Source organism: Ranitomeya imitator, chromosome 2 (genome assembly GCF_032444005.1).
Source record: "Ranitomeya imitator isolate aRanImi1 chromosome 2, aRanImi1.pri, whole genome shotgun sequence".
NCBI lineage: Eukaryota > Metazoa > Chordata > Amphibia > Anura > Dendrobatidae > Ranitomeya > Ranitomeya imitator.
In genome coordinates this window covers 493,882,122-493,904,459 of record NC_091283.1, presented here as the reverse complement: position 1 = coordinate 493,904,459, position 22,338 = coordinate 493,882,122, and the positions used below count along the sequence as shown (strand labels likewise).

Genomic DNA, 22,338 nt, shown 5'->3' with positions numbered 1-22,338 from the left:
TTCTGAAAAAAACATACAGAACCTGCCCCATCCTTAAAGAAGAGCAAAGAGTGATGGTATTTGCCTTTTATTCAGAGTATACTACCCGCAGAAACCCAATCAAATGAAATCAGGGGTGTCTTTGACTCCAGTGCCAAGCATCAAAGTGTATCCCTTAATGATGTTCTCCTCAAAGGTCCCAAACTAACAAACAACATGGTAGGAGTACTGATGAGGTTCAGAGAATAGCTTGTTGCCATCACTGCTGACATTGAACTGATGTTCCAATTTCCTAGTCAGAGAAGACCACTGGAACTTTCTCAGATTTCTGTGGTACAAGGACAATGATACCAATAAAGAGATGGTGGAATATTGTATGAGGGACCACGTATTTGGAAACAGCCTCTCACCCGCACTTGCAACTTATGGCCTCTGGAGAATTGCATTAGAGGGAGAGTCAGAGTACGGAACAGATGCCAGAGACTTTGTAAAGAAAGACTTTTATGTAGATGACGGGCTAAAATCACTACCCACCAAAGAAGCAGCAATCAATTTGCTCAAAAGAACTCAAGGTATGCTGTTCCAGGCTAAACTCAGGTTACACAAAATTGCTTTGAACAGCCTGGTTGTAATGAGAGGCATCGAGTCAGGTGAGCACGCGCTCCGGTTCAAGGACATCGACTTGGGGCTAGATAGTCCTCCCATGCAGAGGAGCCTGAGCATCAGATTGGATCTTGCTGCTGACTCATTCGGATTTCAAGTAAGTTGCTCAGACAAGCCATTCACAAAACGTGGTGTCCTTTCTGTAGTGAACAGCTTATTCGACACCCTGGGATTCGTAGGGCTCATCACCATACAAGGCAGAAACCTGATGAGACAATTCTCTGAAACTGTCAAGGACTGGGATGACCTACTCCCTCCTGACAAGGAACAAAAATGGGAAGCCTGGAAATAGACTTTGTGCAGCTTGAACAACATCCATATCCCAAGACGCTACGTCGAAACCTCACTCGCCTTTAGTATAAAGAAGGAACTCCACGTCTTCTCAGATGCTTCCACAGAGGCAATAGCAGCTGTTGTTTATTTGAAAGTGATAGAACCCAACAGGAAAAACTATGTTGGATTTGTCTTTGGCAAGGCTAAACTAGCCCCGAAGCCCAATCACACCATTCCCACACTCAAACTGTGTGGGACCATGTTGGCAGTGAAGATCGCCGACTAAGTACAACAAGAACTGAGTGTCGACATAGATTAAGTCCAATATTACACAGACAGTGAGGTTGTTTTAGGTTCCATCTACAACCAAACAAGGTGGTTTTATGTATACGTCGGTAACCACATTGAAAGGATCAGGAGAGCCTCTAAAACTGAACAATGGGATTACATACCATCTGAACTGAACCCAGCAGACCACGCCACAAGGTAGGCTCCTTTGCTAGCCCTTCTTGGCTTACAGGTTCCGAGTTTCTGCTGAGACAGACAGATGAACGTGTACAGGAAGCCTTCAGCATCCAAGATCCAGATAACAACCCAGAAGTCCGAGCAGAAGTTAACGTCATGGTCACCGGCCTTGGTTGCCAGCGTTTCGAATGTTTCTCCACCTGGAGAAGACTCCTCAGGACCATTGCAAGATTAGTGCATATCGCCAGATGTTATCGTAATAACCTTGAAGATAAGGATTGTCACGGTTGGCATATCTGCCACAGGCCCCTCTCCGCTGAGGACATCTCTCACAGCAAGTCCCTCATAATATGTCATCTCCAACAGGGACAATTTGCCACAGAATGGAAGTGCTAACACAATAAACTGCAGATTCCAATAAGAAGCCCTCTCGCCAATTTAAACCCAGTTATGGACAGTTCTGGCTTACTGAGAGTTGGTGTTCATTTGAAGAAGGCCCAACTTGGAGTTGCAGAACAAAATCCTCTCATCAGTCCCAGCAAACACCATGTCACAGTCTTGTTGATTCGATACCATCATGAAATGACCCAACATCAAGGCAGACAAATCACCGAGGTCAGGTGCGATCCTCAGGCTTCTGGATTATTGGAATGCAGAAATGTGTGGCAAAACTACTGCATGACTGCGTACACTGTCGAAAAACGAGAGGGAGACAACTATACCAACAAATGGCTGACTTGCCTGCAGACATATTATTATTATTTATTTTTATAGAACCATTGATTCCATGGTGCTGTACATGAGAAGGGGTTACATACAAATAAGGCTACGTTCACATTGGCGTTCCGCCAATGTGCGTCGCTGTTGCGCCGGCGACGCAGCGGCGACGCAGCGGCGACACGCCCCTATGTTTAACATAGGGGACGCGTGCGTTATTTGGGTGGCGTTTTTTGACACTTGCGTCGTTTACGACGCTAGCGTCGGACGCAAGAAAATGCAACAAGTTGCATTTTCTGTGCGTCCGATTCTCGTCAAAAAACGAAGCACGCGTCGCAAAACGCGCGCGTTTTTGCGTGCGTTTGTGCGCGTTTTTTCGTGCGTCGCGCGTTGCGTCGCCGACGCAGGGCGGCGCAACGCTAGTGTGAACGTAGCCTTACAGATATCACTTACAGTAAGCAAACTAAAAATTACAGACTGATACAGAGGGGTGACGACCCTGCCCTTGCGGGCTTACATTCTGCAGGATGGTGGGGATGGAGACCATAGGTTAAGGGTTGTAGAAGCTCCGGTGTTGGTGAGGTGGTAGCTTCAGTAGTAGTGAGGAGGCAGCATGGTCAACGCAGGCTGTAGGCTTTCCTGAAGAGGTGGGTTTACAGGTTCCGTCTGAAGGATCCGAATGTGGTTGATAGTCGGATGTGTTGGGACAAAGAATTCCAGAGGATGGGGGATATTCTGGAGATGTCTTGGAGGTGGTGTGGTGAGGAGCAGATAAGTGTGGAGGAAAGAAGGAGGTCTTGGTAGAACCGGAGATTACATGAGGGAAGATATCGGGAGATTAGTTCAGAGATATATGGAGGAGATAGGTTATGGATGGCTTTGTAGGTCAGTATTAGTAATTGGAACTGGATACGCTGAGGGAATGGGAGCCAGTGAAGAGATTTGCAGAGCGGGGAAGCGGAGGAGTAGCGAGGAGAGAGATTAATTAGTCAGGCAGCAGAGTTAAGGATGGACTGGAGAGATGCAAGGGTGTTAACAGGGAGGCCGCAGAAAAGGATGTTGCAGTAGTCAAAGCGGGAGATGATGAGGGCATGCACAAGCATTTTAGTAGATTGACGGATGAGGAAAGGATGGATTCTGGAGATATTTTTGAACTGGAGGCGACAGGAGATGGAAAGAGCTTGGATGTGCGGTTTGAAGGAAAGGGCAGAGTAAGGGCTACTCCAAGGCAGCGTACTTCCGGTACGGGGGAAAGCGTGATGTCGTTAATTGTGATAGGTCAGGTATGGAAGATATATGCCTACATAGAAAAGAAATACCAATGATACAAATAAAGGTAACAAAATAGGACACCAAAAGACACTAGAAATCCAAAAAGAAAAAAACAAGTATCCAAAAGACAGAGTAAATATAATATAAACTTTATTAAATAGTATAAAGAGGAGAAAACATAGTTTTACAACATAATTTCAAAAGCATGAAAATCATGCTAAACATATAATAAAAACAATTTTGAAAAGAGGGGGCATAGCATGCCAACCCGCCAGTACAATCAGTCATTGGCATATTCAATCAGAAATTGGTAATAATGGTTGCAGTGCAGTGAGGGGGCGGCGTGTACATACTGGTCAGTATTTATCATAGATTAATGCCTACCATATTATATTCTATTTGTGTATGTTGCCTATGGACATTATTATTACTACCAATATGGTAATATCCTATATTATGCACTATGCACTTTCACTGTAAAGTATATATGTATTGACTCTCTTTGTATTAATTGTTATTGGCAGCATTACCCTTATTACTAATTTCTGATTACATTTTCCAATGACTGATTGTATTGGCCGTTTGGCATGCTATGCCCCCTCTTTTCAATATTGTTTTTATTATATGTTTAGCATGATTTTCATGCTTTTTAAATTATGTTGTACAGCTATATTTTCTTCTCTTTATACTATTTAATAAAGTTTATATCATATTTACTCTGTCTTTTGGATAGAAGATCTATGAGATGGAGGAAAGATGATGAGTTCAGATTTGTCCACATTGAGTTTGAGGAAGTGAGAGGAGAAGGAGGATATGGCTGATAGACAACCCGGGATTCTGGACAGCAGAGAGATGATGTCTGGGCCAGAAAGGTAGATCTGAGTGTGGGTCCCAGCACAGAGCCTTGGGGGGACTCCAACAGAGAGAGGGTGGGATGAGGAGGTAGTGTGGGAGTAGGAGACGCTGAATGTGCGGTTGGAAAGGTATGAGGAGATCCAGGATAGGGCGAGGTCTTTGATGCCAAAGGAGGAGAGGATCTGTAGTAGGAGGCAGTGGTCAACTGTGTCGAAAGCAGAGGACAGGTCTGGATGGAGGAGTACAGAGTATTGTCCGTTAGCTTTGGCTGTAAGTAGGTCTACATTATTATTATTAATATTATCTACAGAGCCAGCTTTCACCTACGTTGGTCTAGACATGTTTGGGCCATGGATGGTGACCACACGCAGGACCCACATTGTCCATGCAAACAGTAAGCATTGGGCTGTACTGTTCACCTGCATGAGTGTACGGGCTGCTCACATCAAGGTAACATAGTAACATAGTTAGTAAGGCCGAAAAAAGACATTTGTCCATCCAGTTCAGCCTATATTCCATCATAATAAATCCCCAGATCTACGTCCTTCTACAGAACCTAATTGTATGATACAATATTGTTCTGCTCCAGGAAGACATCCAGGCCGTTATGTGAAATCGTAATAGATAGGTGATAGAATCCATGGACACTTCCAGCCTGATCAATGCAATGAGCAGATTCTTTGCCATCAGGGGACTTGCAAAACAGCTGAGGTCTGACCGTGGAAGCAACTTTGTTGGAGCATGTAGAGAACTGAACATTGACACCAAGCATATCCAAGATCAGCTGGCAGAAAAGGGTTGCTCCTGAATCTTCAACCCCTCCATAGTTCTCACATGGGAGGCTCTTCGGAAAGAATGATTGGGATTTCACGCAACATCCTGAACTCCATGCTAGTTGACGTCAACTCCTCAAGACCCACACATGGGACTCTAGTCACCCTTCTAGCTCAAGTGTCAGCCATCATTAATTCAAGACCCATCATGCTGGTAAGCATGGATGCAGAAGCCCAACCATATTGACTCCTGCAATCCTCATTACTCAAAAGACCGACAACGCAGTAATGTCTAGCGGAGAATTTACCCATGCAAACATCTATCAGAAACATTGGAAACGTGTTCAATACTTGGCAAACTATTTCAGGAACAGTTGGAGAAAGGAGTATATTGTCATTCTTCAAAAGAGAAGGATGTGTAGACACCCCAAGCTGAACCTCAAAGATGGGGACCTGGTGCTCATGAAATACCAACCCATAGAAAGGTCTGACTGGCCTATGGGACTAATTACTGAGATACTCCCAAGCAAGGATGGCAATGTTTGGAAGGTGGATTTGAAGGTAGTCAGGAAAGGTGAAGCAAAGACTTTTACAAGACCCATCCACGAACTTGTTCTGTTGTCGCCTGTTGAGTGTATCCCTGTGGGGTGAATAGTACCTGTTTTGAACCTTTTGAGTCTTCCACTTGATATGGACTTGAGTTATGTTTAATGTTGCATTTTAACATGCTTTTCCTTTACAGATTGTTTTGTTATAGACTGTAGTAGTGAAATCCCCAAAGTGAATTTCAGATGGGTAGTGTGCTGTTCCCTTCATATCCATTTCATAACTTTCAATTTACTGTTGTATTATTGGCTTGTTTTTTATACTTGTCTGCTGCTGCCACCTACTGACCAGAAGCTTTGTGTCACTCCCTCACTCCTTTTAATTTTTTTCTAGCACATGCGAGTGCCCTGCAGACTTGTGTATGAACTCACTTCCTGGCATCCATTTTCATTTTTTTCTTCCAGTCACCGTGTGTGCTGTCCTCATGCACATTAGCACGGTATGTAATGAGACATGTAGCTAAACCCCCGTCTTCTGTAAGAAAAAAAGTCTGTAAAGTTGTAACCTTCTTTTATTGATTGTAGATGTGACAGGAAAGGGTGAAACTATAAGATGCAATAACAGGAGCATTTCAGACTATATAACTGTACAATGCATAGAATACAGAATGCAATACACAGTAACATGAGGTAATATACAAGCTGATGATTACCTATTTAATACAGCAAACGTACTGATAAACACAGGACTGTAACACATAGATTGTGGCTTACCAACTATTCTTAGAGCAGGCTGTGTACAAGGAGCATGCAGAACATGAAAGGTGTGCTTTCTCCTCAGGAGCATACAGGAACAATGGATGCTGTTCTCGTCACAGTGTCATAATAAGACCACAACGCAACAGGAAAAATCCCACAATACATTGCAAACTAAGCTAGAATGTATATATTAAACCACCAGCAGATGGTGCTGCTACCTTACAATACAAAAATATAGGAAGGATTAATATAAACAGAAAATACAGTGTAATAACTGAGACTCAAAAATGACTAAACTCTAGACAGCAATTATGTTGCTGGACAGAATACTGTGTGAGAAGTACACATCTTTTTGGGCTGCAGAAAGCAAAGTCTTTTGAGCTCAGTAGTTGCTCCAGGGGTGAACACCTACAAGACAAACACAATAATGGTTACTTGTACCATCTGCATTGTACCACCTCATGTCTTTGGGTTATGGTTCAAATAAACCACCACTGATTCATCTCTCTGCTCTCACGTTTGAATCCATCCACCCAGGAACGACACCTGATCCTGTGTGCCCCTCTTCAAGGACATGAAGGTAAGACTTCTCACACATCGCCATACTACATACCTTCAATCGCCTTAAGTGGGGACAGAACAATACCTACCCCCCACTCTTGTAGATGGGTGTGATGATGCCTTAAGGTACCGTCACACTAAGCGACGCTGCAGCGATACCAACAACGATGTCGATCGCTGCAGCGTCGCTGTTTGGTCGCTGGAGAGCTGTCACACAGACAGCTCTCCAGCGACCAACGATCCTGAAGTCCCCTGGTAACCAGGGTAAACATCGGATTACTAAGCGCAGGGCCGCGCTTAGTAACCCGATGTTTACCCTGGTTACCAGCGTAAACGTAAAAAAAACAAACACTACATACTTACATTTCGGTGTCTGTCCTCCGGCGCTGTGCTTTCCTCTGCACTGTCAGCGCCGGTCAGCCGGAAAGCAGAGCGGTGACATCACCGCTGTGCTTTCCGGCTGGCCGGCGCTCACAGCCAGTGCAGAGAAGCACAGCGCCAGTGCACAGACACGGAATGTAAGTATGTAGTGTTTGGTTTTTTTTTTTTCACGTGTACGCTGGTAACCAGGGTAAACATCGGGTTACTAAGCGCGGCCCTGCGCTTAGTAACCCGATATTTACCCTGGCTACCAGTGAAGACATCGACGAAATAAAGTGCTGGACTTTCCTCAGCGACCAACGATCTCCCAGCAGGGGCCTGATCGTTGGTCGCTGTCACACATAACGATTTCCTTAACGATATCGTTGCTACGTCACAAAAAGCAACGATATCGTTAACGATATTGTTGTGTGACGGTACCTTTAGTTCCAGTTATGAGGGAATTAGCCGACATTCAGCATAATGTTAAACAGTTTAACCAGTGCAACCTGTATTTCTGGTGGCTGCCTTCTGTGTTTCTTCTTTGATGCTGTTCTTCCGTATGGCTTTACATTTTCTGTCAAACCAAACATTGATCTGTCTTTCTTTTGGCCTCTTGTAGTTGACCTTTTAACCCCCTTCCCGACCTTTGAGGCCACGTAGGCGTCATGAGTCGGTGCCAATCCGACCCATGACGCCTATGTGGCGTCATGGAAAGATCGCGTCCCTGCAGATCGGGTGAAAGAGTTAACTCCAATTTCACCTGATCTACAGGGACAGGGGGAGTGGTACTTCAGCCCAGGGGGGTACCCCCCCCCCGTGGCTACGATCGCTCTGATTGGCTGTTGAAAGTGAAACTGCCAATCAGAGCGATTTGTAATATTTCACCTATTAAAACTGGTGAAATATTACAATCCAGCCATCACTTCCGAGCCCCGACGTGCGCCCAAACAGTGGTTTACCCCCACATATGGGGTATCAGCGTACTCAGGACAAACTGCGCAACAATTATTGGGGTCCAATTTCTCCTGTTACCCTTGTGAAAATAAAAAATTGCTTGCTAAAACATCATTATTGAGGAAAGAAAAATGTTTTTTTATTTTCACGGCTCTGCGTTGTAAACGTCTGTGATGCACTTGGGGGTTCAAAGTGCTCACCACATATCTAGATAAGTTCCTTGGGGGGGGGTCTAGTTTCTAAAATGGGGTCACTTGTGGGGGGTTTCTACTGTTTAGGCACACCAGGGGCTCTGCAAACGCAACGTGACGCCCGCAGACCATTCCATCAAAGTCTGCATTTCAAAAGTCACTACTTCCCTTCTGAGCCCCGACGTGTGCCCAAACAGTGGTTTACCCCCACATATGGGGTATCGGCGTACTCAGGAGAAACTGGACAACAACTTTTGGGGTCCAATTTCTCCTGTAACCCTTGGGAAAATAAAAAATTCTGGGCTAAAAAACTTATTTTTGAGAAAAGAAATTTTTTTTTTATTTTCGTGGCTCTGCGTTATAAACTTCTGTGAAGCACTTGAGGGTTCAAAGTCCTCACCACACATCTAGATTAGTTCCTTTGGGGGTCTAGTTTCCAAAATGGGGTAATTTGTGGGGGATCTCCAATGTTTAGGCACACAGGGGCTCTCCAAACGTGACATGGTGTCCGCTAACGATTGGAGCTAATTTTCCATTTAAAAAGCCAAATGGCGTGCCTTCCCTTCTGAGCCCTGCCGTGCGCCCAAACAGTGGTTTACCCCCACATATGGGGTATCAGCGTACTCAGGACAAACTGGACAACAACATTTGGGGTCCAATTTCTCCTATTACCCTTGGCAAAATAGGAAATTCCAGGCTAAAAAATCATTTTTGAAAAATTATTTTTTATTTTCATGGCTCTGTGTTATAAACTTATGTGAAGCACCTGGGGGTTTAAAGTGCTCAATATGCATCTAGATAAGTTCCTTGGGGGTCTAGTTTCCAAAATGGGGTCACTTGTGGGGGAGCTCCAATGTTTAGGCACACAGGGGCTCTCCAAACGCGACATGGTGTCCGCTAACAATTGGAGCTAATTTTCCATTCAAAAAGTCAAATGGCGCGCCTTCCCTTCCGAGCCCTGCCGTGTGCCCAAACAGTGGTTTACCCCCACATATGAGGTATCAGCGTACTCGGGAGAAATTGCCCAACAAATTTCAGGATCCATTTTATTCTATTGCCTTTGTGAAAATGAAAAAATTGAGGCGAAAATTTTTTTTTTGTGAAAAAGTACTTTTTCATTTTTACGGATCAATTTGTGAAGCACCTGGGGGTTTAAAGTGCTCACTATGCATCTAGATAAGTTCCTTGGGGCATCTAGTTTCCAAAATGGGGTCACTTGTGGGGGAGCTCCAATTATTAGGCACACGGGGGCTCTCCAAACGTGACATGGTGTCCGCTAAAGAGTGGAGCCAATTTTTCATTCAAAAAGTCAAATGGCGCTCTTTCCCTTCCAAGCCCTGCCGTGCGCCCAAACAGTGGTTTACCCCCACATATGAGGTATCAGCGTACTCAGGACAAATTGGACAAATTTCGTGGTTCAGTTTCTCCTTTTACCATTGGAAAAATAAAAAAATTGTTGCTAAAAGATCATTTTTGTCACTAAAAAGTTAAATGTTCATTTTTTCCTTCCATGTTGCTTCTGCTGCTGTGAACCTGAAGGGTTAATAAACTTCTTGAATGTGGTTTTGTGCACCTTGAGGGGTGCAGTTTTTAGAATGGTGTCACTTTTGGGTATTTTCAGCCATATAGACCCCTCAAACTGACTTCAAATGTGAGGTGGTCCCTAAAAAAAATGGTTTTGTAAATTTTGTTGTAAAAATGAGAAATCGCTGGTCAAATTTTAACCTTTATAACTTCCTAGCAAAAAAAAAATTTTGTTTCCAAAATTGTGCTGATGTAAAGTATACATGTGGGAAATGTTATTTATTAACTATTGTGTGTCACATAACTCTCTGGTTTAACAGAATAAAAATTCAAAATGTGAAAATTGCGAAATTTTCAAACTTTTCGCCAAATTTCCGTTTTTATCACAAATAAACGCAAAATTTATTGACCTAAATTTACCACTATCATGAAGCCCAATATGTCATGAAAAAACAATCTCAGAACCGCTAGGATCCGTTGAAGCGTTCCTGAGTTATTACCTCATAAAGGGACACTGGTCAGAATTGCAAAAAACGGCCAGGTCATTAAGGTCAAAATAGGCTGGGTCATGAAGGGGTTAAAGGTTTGACAATCTAGCCATGGTGTAGAGCAGGGACAGGTAATTCATTTTTTTGAGGGGCCACATGAGAGACTGTGACTGTTGTGGATGGCCGTACAAATAGGCTGAAAATAATTTTGCTCATTATTAATATTAACACATTAATTATAATTATTGTATATTCATATTAATTGTATCACTTACTATTGAGCAGAATTAAATATGCTGACATCCTATATATCGTTTCATCCCACACACAGCCACTTCTATATATCATTCGTGCCGGCGCACAGCCCCTTTTATATACTGAATGAGAACCCAGCCCCTACATACCCTAAGAGCTCACACACAGCCCCTTTATACCATAACAGCCCCTTATATACTGTAAGAAATCCCACATACCCTTCCCATGATCAGCATGAGACTGACATAGCCGACAAATGATTAGCATGATACCAACATAACCTCCCCATGATCAGCAGGAGACCCATGTAGCCTCCCCATGATCAGCAAGAGACCCATGTAGCCTCTCCACGATCAGCAGGAGACCCACATAGCCTCCCAATGATCGGCAGGAGACCCACATAACCTCCCTATGATTGGCAGGAGACCCACATAACCTTCCTATGATCAGCAGGAGATCCACATAGCCTTACCATGATCTGTAGGAGACCCACATAGCCTTCCCATGATCAGCAGGAGACCCACTTGGAAACCTATTGATCAGCAGGAGACCCACATAGCCTCTCCATGATCAGCAGGAGACCCAAATAGCCTCCTCATGATCAGCAGGAGACCCACATAGCCTCCCCATGTCTCATAAAACATGCATATTAGTAGGATGTGGAACATTTATTCCAGGATGGGGCACATTTATTCGAGAACGGGGCACATTATATCAGGAAGAGGGACATATAGACAAGGAAGGTGCACATACTGTATTTTTCGCTTTGTAAGACGCACTTTATTTCCCCCAAATTTGGGGGGGAAATGGGGGTGCGTCTTACAAAGCGGATATACCGCTTACCGTTACAGGCTTGGATAAGGGGGTGTCCACTGCCACTGCCGCATTTGTCTGCTGCTGCCCAGGGTGATGCTGGACTCTTCGGTGCTGCGTGGGGCTCTGGCAACATTTTGTGAAAGGCCAGAGCCCCCCGGAAGTTCGTCCATGCTTTCCTGTGCAACGGACTCCGGGAAAATGGCCGCCGGAATCTCGGGAGATGAGATTTTAGTGCTGAGATCTCATCTCTCGAGATCTTGGTCCCAAGATCTCCATCTGCGCTTGCGCCACCTCCTGGCGGCCATTTTCCCAAAGTCCACCGCACAGGAAAGCATGGACGAACTGCCAGGGGGCTCTGACCTTTCTCAAAGTGTTGGCAGAGCCCCCCACAGAACTGGAGACACACCCGCAGCACCGGAAACACCCTTGCAGCACCAGAGACCCCCTGCAGCACAGGAGCCCCCCTCCAGCACAGGAGCCCCCCTGCAGCACAGGACACCTGCACACCCCCTCATCCCAGCCTGCAGCAACGCTCCACTCCTTCCTCCTCCAGCAGCGACCCTGGGACCCTGATTCACCGTAGCCACAACCCCGGTAAGCAATAAGACGCATGGATTATAAGAAGCCCCACCAATACCAATATATTAAAAAAAGTTTTTTTTTTCCTATTTTTCTCCTCAAAATTTAGGGTGCGTTTTATAATCCGGAGCGTCTTACAAAGCGAAAAATATGGTATGTAACTGGATGAGGCACATTATACAATGATGGAGCACATTATAGCAGGATGGAGCATACAAATACTTGGATAGGGCACATTTACAGCTCTGGCAAAAATTAAGAGACCACTGCAAAATGTTCAGTTTGTTTGATTTTTCTTTTTGGAGATATATTTTTGAGTAAAAATGTAAATTGTTTTTTAGTCTGCAAACTTCTGACAACATTTTTATCTGAAAATGAGAAATGGTCAAAATTTAAAAAAAAACTGTGCTTTCAGGCCTCAAATAATGCAAAGAAAACAAGTTCATAATCATTTAGAAACAACAATACTAACGTTTTAACTCAGGAAGAGTTCAGAAATCAATATTTTGTGGAATAACTATGATTTTTCATCACATATTTCATGCGTCTTGTCATGCTTGCCACCGGTTTTTCACACTGCTTCTGGCGCCAAAATTTAAGCAGTTATTTGTTTGATGGCTTGTGACTATCCATCATCCTCTTGATTACATTCTACAGGTTTTCAATGGGGTTCAGGTCTGGAGAATGGGCTGCCGATGACAGGATTTTGATGTGGTGGTCTCTTAATTTTTGCCAGAGCTGTATATCTGGATGGAGTACATAGAGTTGTACTCAAAACTTTACATACCCTGGCAGAATTTTTGCTTTCTTCGCTTTTTTTCAGAGAATATGAATGCTAACACCAAAAGTTTTTCTCCAGTCATGGTTAGTGGTTGGGTGAAGCCATTTATTGTCAAACTGCTATGTTTTCTCTTTGTAAATCATAATGAAAACTCAAAACATCCAAATGACCCTGGTGATTTTGGCCTGATAACATGTACAGAAGTTGACACAAATGAGTTTGTATGGCTACTAAAGGTAACATCCTCACCTGTGACCTGTTGGATTGTAATCAGTGTGTGTGCATAAAAGCTGAGTGAGTTTCTGGGATCCAGACAGACTCTTGCATCTTTCATCCAGCCACTGACATTTCTGGATTGTGAGTCATGGGGAAAGCAAAATAATTGTCAGCGGATCTATGAGATAAGATAGTTGAACTGTATCAAACAGGAAAGGGATACAAAAAGATACACAAAATAATTGATAATGCCAGTCAGCAGCATTCAAACTGTGATTAACAAAAGGAAAATCAGGGGCTCTGTAAAACTAAAACCACGGTCAGGTAGACCAACAAAAATGTTGTCCACAACTGCCAGGAAAATTGTTTGCGATGCAAAGAAAAACTCAAAATAACATCAGCTGAAATAAAGGACTCTCTGAAAACTAGTGGTGTGGCTGTTTCAAGATGCACAATAAGGAGGCACTTGAAGAAAAATTGGCTGCATGGTCAAGTCGCCAGAAGAAAGCCATTATTGTGCAAATGCCACAAAGTATCTTGCCTACAATACACAAAGCATCACAGAAACAAGCCTCAAAACTCCTGGAACAAGGTAATTTGGAATGATAAGACCAAAATTGACCTTTTTGGCCACAACCATAAACGTTACATTTGGAGAGAGGTCAACAAGGCCTATTATAAAAGGAACACCTTTCCTACTGTAAAGCACAGAGGTGGATAGCTGATGTTTTGGGGATATGTGCGCTACAAAGGCACAGGAAACTTGGTCAAAGTTGAAAGAAAGATGAATGCAGCACGTTACCAACAAATATTGGAGGCAAATTTGCACTGATCAGCCCGGAAGCTGCGCATTGGACGCACTTGGACGTTCCAACATGACAATGATCCAAAACATGAGGCCAGGTGTTAGGGTTTGGTGGAACGCACCGAATATATTTATTAGCTGAGATAGGTGGGTTCGCAACCCGGGATCCACCGTGCAGGAAAGAACCTGCTGCTAAGCAAGGCGGCGAAGCAAACTAGTACAAATGAACTCTGTTACTTCACAGAGCCCGTAGTAAAGAGAGCGCTGTGCCCTGTTTAGCTCACAGGGGACACAGCTACTGTGTAGAGCCGACAGTGGTCATGCAGTCCAACCAACACGCAGCTCCTCTCCGGTGGAGCCGGAATTCTAATGGCTTATTTCAGCCGGGTCCCTGACTGCATACACAAAACTCCTCGCCGGAGGTGCCAGCATTCTAGGGGTTTATTTCAGCCGAGTCCCTGACCACACACACGACCACACTGGCGCTGAGCTCGTACATATTTGATACTAGCGCATGGCCGTGCGGTCATGAGAACCTTTTATAGCTGTAGCACCTACAGGACCTTCCAAGAAGGACCAATGGAAGGCTGCCACAGAACTTGATCAGGTACAGGACCTTCCTGGAGGACAAATGGAAGTTGCTGCAGTACCTGAGCATGACCCTTGATCTCCACTGAGAGATCTTACCCTGGGCATGCTCAGTGTGTGCAAAGCAGGACTTAGTCCCAGAAAAGCCTGCTCGCCGCAGACCAGTGCAGGGTACAATAGTAAAGCCTGGAGAGGCAGCAGTAACCTTTTGCACAGTATGAGATTCAGTGAGACACTGGGACCGACATCGCTGCTGAGCAGGCTCCACTGCGGCCGATGCAGAATGGGAGACCGCAGCAGACATGGTTCGAGATTCCCCCTGTGCAGCGGCAGGAACTCGACTCCTAACACCAGGTCAACCTGTCATTGACAGCAGAACAAAGTGAAGGTTCTGGGGTGGTCATCTCAGTCTCCTGACCTTAATATTATTGCGCCACTCTGGGGAGATCTCAAGTGTGCAGTTCATGCTAGACAGCCCAGGAATTTACAGGAACTGGAGGCTTTTTACCAAGAAGAATGGACAGCTTTACCATCTGAGAAAATTCACAACTACCGCAAAAGACTTCAAGCTGCCATTGATGTTAGAGGGGCAATATATGGTATTAAGAAATGGGGTATTATTATTATTTATTGTTATAGCGCCATTTATTCCATGGTGCTTTACATGTGAGGAGGGGTATACATAATAAAAACAAGTACAATAATCTTAAACAATACAACTGGTACAGGAGGAGTGAGGACCCTGCCCGCGAAGGCTCACAATCTACAAGGGATGGGTGAGAATACAGTAGGTGAGGATAGAGCAGGTCATGCAGCGGTTTGGTCGATCGGTGGTATATAGCAGCCACATAGTATATAGCACAGGCCACGTAGTATATAGGAGTACTATGTGGCCTGTGGTATATACCATGTGGCTGCTATATACATACATACATATTGTAGAATACCCGATGCGTTAATATAGACCACACAGTAAATAACACAGCCCACGTAGTATATAACACAGCCCACACAGTATATAGCAGCCACGCAGTATATACCAGCCACACAGTATATAACACAGCCCACGTAGTATGTAACACTGGCCTCGTAATATATAGCACAGCCCACATAGTATCTAATAGTGGCCACGTAGTATATAGCACGCAGTATAGAACACAGCCACGTAGTATATAACACTGCTCACATAGTATATAGCAGCCATGTAGTATAATGACGCAGCCCACGCAGTATAGAACACAGCCCACATAGTATCTAACACTGGCCAGGTAGTATATAGCAGCCACGCGGTATTTAACACAGCCCACGTAGTATTTAGCAGTGTGGGCACCATATCCCTGTTAAAAAAAATAATTACAATAAAAAATACCGTATATACTCGAGTATAAGCCGAGATTTTCAGCCCAAATTTTTGGGCTGAAAGTGCCCCTCTCGGCTTATACTCGAGTCACGGTAGCGGTGGGGTCGGCGGGTGAGGGCTCTGAGGTATACTTACCTAGTCCCAGCGATCCTGACGCTCCCCCTGCCGTCCCACGGTGTTCTGTGCTGCAGCTTCTTCCCCTCTTCAGCGGTCACGTGGGACCGCTCATTACAGAAATGAATAGGCGGCTCCACCTCCCATAGGGGTGGAGCCGCCTATTGATTTCTCTAATCAGCGGTGCCGGTGACCGCTGACAGGAAGAGGCTGCAGCACAGAAGACGGGGAGGAAGGCGGGGAGCGCCAGGATCGCTAGGACTAGGTAAGTATGGCATATTTACCTGTCTACGTTCCAGCCGCCAGGCGCCGCTCCATCTTCCCGGCGCCTCCATCTTCCCGGCGTCTGCGCTTTGACTGTTCAGGCAGAGGGCGCGATGACGCATATAGTGTGCGCGGCGCCCTCTGCCTGATCAGTCAGCAGAGACGCCGGGAAGATGGTGGCGCCGGGACCGGACGCCGGGAGCTGCAATCAAGAAAGGTGAGTATGTGTTTTTTTTTTTTTTTATTGCAGCAGCAGCGGCACAGATTTATGTGGAGCATCTATGGCGCAATATGAACAGTGCAGAGCAATATATGGGGCATCTGTGCAGCATCTATGGGGCAATATGAACGGTGCAGAGCACTATATGGCACAGCTATGGGGAAATAATGATCTATTTTTATTTTTGAAATTCACCGGTAAATGCTGCATTTCCACCCTAGGCTTATACTCGAGTCAATAAGTTTTCCCAGTTTTTTGTGGCAAAATTAGGGGGGTCGGCTTATACTCTGGTCGGCTTATACTCGAGTATATACGGTAGTTATATACTCACCCGCCGGCGGGATCCAGCGTAGATCCAGCAAACCTCTGGCGATGCGCATGCGGCTGCTGCCATCTTGCATTCCCAGGATGTATTGCAAAATTACCCAGATCACTTAGCAGTCTCGCAAGACTGCTAAGTCTTCTGGGTAATTTCGCAATGCATCTCTGGGACCGGAAGCTGGCGGCAGGCGCGAGCACATCGTCGGACTACGGAAGGTGAGAATAGCAGGTTTTTTGTTTTGTTTTATTATTTTTAACATTAGATCTTTTTACTATTGATGCTGCAAAGGCAGCATCAAAATAGTAAAAATTTGGTCACTTGAGCGGTGACTGTAGGGGAGTATGGAGCGGGCGCCGGGCACTGACTGCGGGGAGTATGGAGCAGGAGCCAGGCACTGACTGCGGGGCGTATGGAGGGACTAATCGGACTGTGGCCGTCGCTGATTGGTCGCGGCAGCCATGACAGGCAGCTGACGAGACCAATCATTGACTTGAGTTTCCATGATAGACAGAGGCCGCAACCAATGAATATCCGAGCCAGACAGACAGAAGGACAGACGGAAGTGACCCTTAGACAATTATATAGTAGATTCTCTGAAAAAAAGGCCAAGAAAGCCTATGTAAACTTTTGAGCACAACTGTATATACCTGGCTGAGGGACATATATACCATGATGGGGGACATATATACCTGGATGGGGCACATTATCCCAGGAAGGGGATTAGAAGATGGATGTGAGAACAGCATGTTATAATAAATTAGTATGGATGAGAGCACAGTATGTTATAATGAATTGGGATGGGGGATGGGTGAGAGCACAGTATGTTATAACTAACCCCTTTACCCCCAAGGGGGAACGCTTCCACGGATCCCTGTGATTCTGACATTGTTTTCTTGTGACATATTGTACTTCATGTTAGTGGTAAAAATTTATTTTATATGACTTGCGTTTATTTTTGAAAAAAATGGAAATTTGGCAAAAATGTAGAAAATTTTGCAATTTTCCAACTTTGAATTTTTATGCCCTTAAATCACAGAGATATGTCACACAAAATACTTAATAAGTTACATTTCCCACATGGGAAACAAAGATGAGTGAGAGCACAATATATTATGAATTTGGGTATAGGATGGATGAAAATATATTACATTATAATGAATTGGGGGTGGGGTGTAAGAATTGGCAGTATGTTATATTAGTTTTGGGGCAATATACAGGTGCTCCTCACAAAATTAGAATATCATTTATTTCAGTTCTTCAATGCAAAACGTGAAACTCATATATTATATGGATTCATTACAAACAGAGTGATCTATTTCAAGTATTTATTTCTGTTTATGATTATGGCTTACAGCCAATGAAAATTCATGGCTTACAGCTTGGAAAATGATTTTAAAATCTGAAATGTAGACCTACTGAAATATATGTTCAGGAAATGCACTCAATATTTGGTCAGGGCTCTTTTTGCATCAATTAGTGCATCAATGCAGCATGGCTTGGAGGCGATCAGCCTGTGGCACTGCTGAGGTGTTATGGAAGCCCAGGTTGCTTTGATGGCAGCCTAAAGCTCATCTGCATTGTTGGGTCTGATGTCTCTCATCTTTATCTTGATAATACCCCATAGATTCTCTATGGGGTTAATGTCAGGCGAGTTTTTTGGCCAATCAAGCATAGTGATACTGTTGTTTTTAAAGCAGGCATTGGTACTTTTGGCATTCTTCACTGCTGGGACATTGTTCTTGGGGTTGTATTCATCCTTCTTCTTCCTCCAAACACGGCAAGTGGAGTTCATACCAAAAAGTTCTATTTTGGTCTCATCTCAACACATGCCTTCTCTTGATCATCCAAATGGTAATTGGCAAACTTCAAATGGCCTTGGACATGTGCTGGCGTGAGTAGGGGACATAATTTCAGTGTAAATGCAGCTTTATTTGCAGAGACATGAATGGAGTAATACTTTTGTTTGCAAAAGAAACTCTTTTATTATTTAAAGTGCCTTCCCTTAGGGCAGTGTTCCCCAACTCCGGTTCTCAAGAGCCATCAACAGGTAATGTTTTCAGGATTTCCTTAGTATTGCACAGGTGATGGAATTATTGCCTGTGCAGGTGATGCAATTATCACCTGTGCAATACTAAGCAAAACATGAAAACATGACCTGTTGGTGGCTCTTGAGAACCGGACTTCCGGACTTGGGGAACACTGCCTTAGGGTCTTCTCTTGTTATTTCCAGGGCTGTAAAAATTTCACATTCTGTAGCATCCCCTCTTGTTATGTATATCCCCATCCTTTATTACATTGTATCCTCTATTGTTATGCTTGGCGCTGTACATAATGAAAAATATTTGGTGTCTACAGATGTGTACCAGAGCACCTGAGTGTTCATCACATGACCTGTTGAATGACCTCCCAAAAATATCATGTGACATGTGATGTGATGCATCGGGTGCTGGGGGGCTCATGCACCCTAAACTTCCCGAGGCCCTTGTTATTCTTAATCTGCCTCTGTCTTATACACTATTGCCTCCCTTTTTAAAATATTTTTTCTTGCACTTTCAGAGTTCTTCATAGATGCTTTGGGACGTTTAAAAGTTGGGTCCTGTAATCATGTTTCAATTGGACACCAGAAGAAGGAAACACCAAAAGATAAAGCATTAGAGGAAGATTTCAAAAAGTACAATTCATTCCGGGAAAATACTGCAGACCAACAGAAGTTTAAGCTGGGCCTACTTTATTTTAAGAATCGGCTGAGCTGTTTTGTCAAGCACTAACCTACCTACAGAAGCGATTTCCCTTGTAAATATCAAATTTATTAAAGGTAATCTGTCACCCCCGGGACATATATGACCTATTAACATGGGCATACAGGTAATAAAAATGTTACACTAGTCCTAACTGTATGTCTCGTACTAGGACAAATGTTATATTCTGTCTTTATTCTAATGATTTCTTCCATGCTCTGGGGTGTAAGGTGCCTGGGAGAATTCCTGCCTCCTGTCCTCCTTACAATACTATCCTCCACTCATGCACATCAGTTATGGCCCCAGAGTCCTACGCCTGCACCCTGCACTCCCTCAGAAATACATACCGCATCCTCCCTTCTATGTGCGCTGCATTCAGGATTCTTCTGCACAGGCGCCGGTGACTTCCGCTCCAGTGACCTCCAGTTTACACGTCAACAGAGTGCTCTCCCCACTTCCTCCCTGCTTAATCCTCACTATGTACACATGGTTCCTAGTGCTGACTACGCAGGGAGAAAGTGGGGAGAGCACTTTATCGGCGCTCACACCGAGGTCACTGTGACTCTCCAGGGACAGCACAGAAGGTTCCTGAATGCAGTGCCCACAGAAGGGAGGATAAGGTATGTATTTCTGAGGGCATGAGGGGGCCCAAGCACAGTATTCCCAGGCCATAACTGAAGTGCATCGGAGGGGGGTAGTATTTCTACATTTCTCCACAACAAGACCATTAATGTGAGGCATACAGGTAGGACTAGTATAACATTTCTATTACCTCTGTGCCCATATTAATAGGTCATAAACGTCCCAGGGGGTGACAGATTACGTTTAAATTTACTTGTTGTTCTCCATTATACTTCATCATTGTCTTATAGCTCTTATAGCACAAGGAATGAAGAGACAGCAAAATCGTACACTATATTCTCTATAGGAGTCTGGCTATTACCATGTAGCAATGAAGAATTGTGTTTTTTCTCTCGATGAACCAATATGTTTTTGTTTCTTACCTCTCCTTTCTGGAAATGTTTAAATCTGATGGGTCACTTTGATTGCTAGGTATTAATGATAACTGTAATATTGCTGTTATTAACATATACTGTATGTTCTATATTCTTGACATTTATTGTACAACGTTCTAACTTTTCTCAATGGGACCAGCACTTACTTCAAGAATGGAGTATGCTCTGCCATATTTTTTTGCAATTCCTATAGAAGTCAATGTAGAAAGATTTGCACATATATGGACACCAATCCATTCCAGAGAGGACAACACGAGACCCATTCTAAAGATACCTCTATGGAGGTGATTTATTAAGACCTGCATTTCATACACTAGTGTAAAACCATAGCTTCCGATGGTAAAACGTGCCAAATTATTTGAGAATGTCCAATTTCTTTACTGTCCATGTGCTAGAAAGTGAAATTTACACCAGCAGTAAGATAATGCTGGCATTATGAAGGATACTAGATCACTGACGGGTGTGTTAATTCTCAAGCTAATAGGACTCACTGAAAGGGATGCTAAAGCATAACCTTTATTAAAAATTTATAAAAAATTAAATAACCTGTATGTCATACAACATTGTGCACTCATGTATTTTAGTTTCTATAGTGACAGAGCATTGACAAGGTGTAACTGGAGAAGAGCAAACTTGTTCGGAAAACTTTCGCCAATATCAAATTCGGCATTAATGTAGCACAATTGAATTCGTGTTCGGTTTCCCGAGGATCTTTACTCAAAGCCAGCAAAATTTGGTCACAGATCGAAAAATGATCGCTTTTCCACTAATGCTTTTGTTTTCACTTTGTCTAGTAGAGTGGTGGTGTATGATGAGTGGGGGAACATATTTAATGAGGGAGGGGGGTGTCTAAGTCAGAGGAGCTGCGGAGTGTAATTTTTTTTTTCATTTTTTTCTTTAATAACTTAATGTGTGTACATTCCGGCAGACAATCAGGGCACATAAACCATCCACAATGTCATGGCACAGGGTCTTCTGTGATTGGCTTCCCAAGTCACATGTCCCTGGCCATGTTTTGCTGGCGCCATTTTTTCAGTGTAACGGTGCAGAGACGTCGCTCCTGCTAGTGCTGCTGCTGCTGAAAGTCAGTTAGCTAGATAGGATCCTGTCCTGTGTGAAATCGATCTTCCAGCATTTAACTACATTGTGCAAAAATTGTGTTGCAATCTCAGGAGGCTCCATTTTCTAATCAAAATCATTTGGGCAAAAGCTGGGTTGCGGTGATGAATCATTAGGCCAGATTTCCTCTTAAAAATTAGGCCTAATAGAGGAATTCAGCCAGTAGGCTCTATTTGCTAATCCAAATAGTTTGTGATAAAACTGTGTTGCAGTGAGGAATCAGAAGGCCACATTTCCACTTAAAAATCGTTCGGTATTAGTGTTGTTCAGGCACACTATGTAAGAAAATAAATAGTGACGAGTGATTGCGCGCCCTTTGATTATGAACCTCGCAATGTGGTGTAACCACACAGCAGACTGACCTGGCCATGGGGTGTACCCACGCACCAGATTGGCATATGTACAGACTAATAGCAAACTTAAATACCTGGTGCACCTCTCCTGCCACTCCTACCTTGTGTATGAAAAAGCTCTGTAGTTATCGTATTTTTCCGACCATAAGACGCACTTTTTTTCCTCCAAATTTGGGAGGAAGGTGTGGGTGCGTCTTATGGTACGGATGTAGCATGTGGGGAGGGGGGCAGCAGTGAGTGGGATCGCACTGTTGTCCCACTTCAGGATGTCCCTGCTGCCCGGAATCAGTGCTGGGGAAACCATGTGGTCCCGATGATTAAGTGCAGTGAATATTCATTAGCGGCTCCCCGCCCACCTATCAGCTGAGCGGTGAGATGGGAGCAGCAAATGAATACTGCACTTAAGCAGG

The 22,338-nt window shown here is 44.0% G+C and overlaps 1 protein-coding gene across 1 annotated transcript in view; it reads left to right on the top strand.

Annotated features, from left to right (window-relative positions):
• The window catches only part of B4GALNT2 (beta-1,4-N-acetyl-galactosaminyltransferase 2 (SID blood group)), a 320,444-nt gene extending 299,427 nt beyond the window's left edge, over positions 1-21,017 (top strand). The window contains exon 10 of the mRNA XM_069751512.1: positions 19,259-21,017. Within this exon, the coding sequence (XP_069607613.1) occupies positions 19,259-19,470 (212 nt within the window). The 3' untranslated portion in view covers positions 19,471-21,017. The remainder of the gene's footprint in view (positions 1-19,258) is intronic.
• The last annotated feature ends 1,321 nt before the right edge of the window (positions 21,018-22,338 follow it).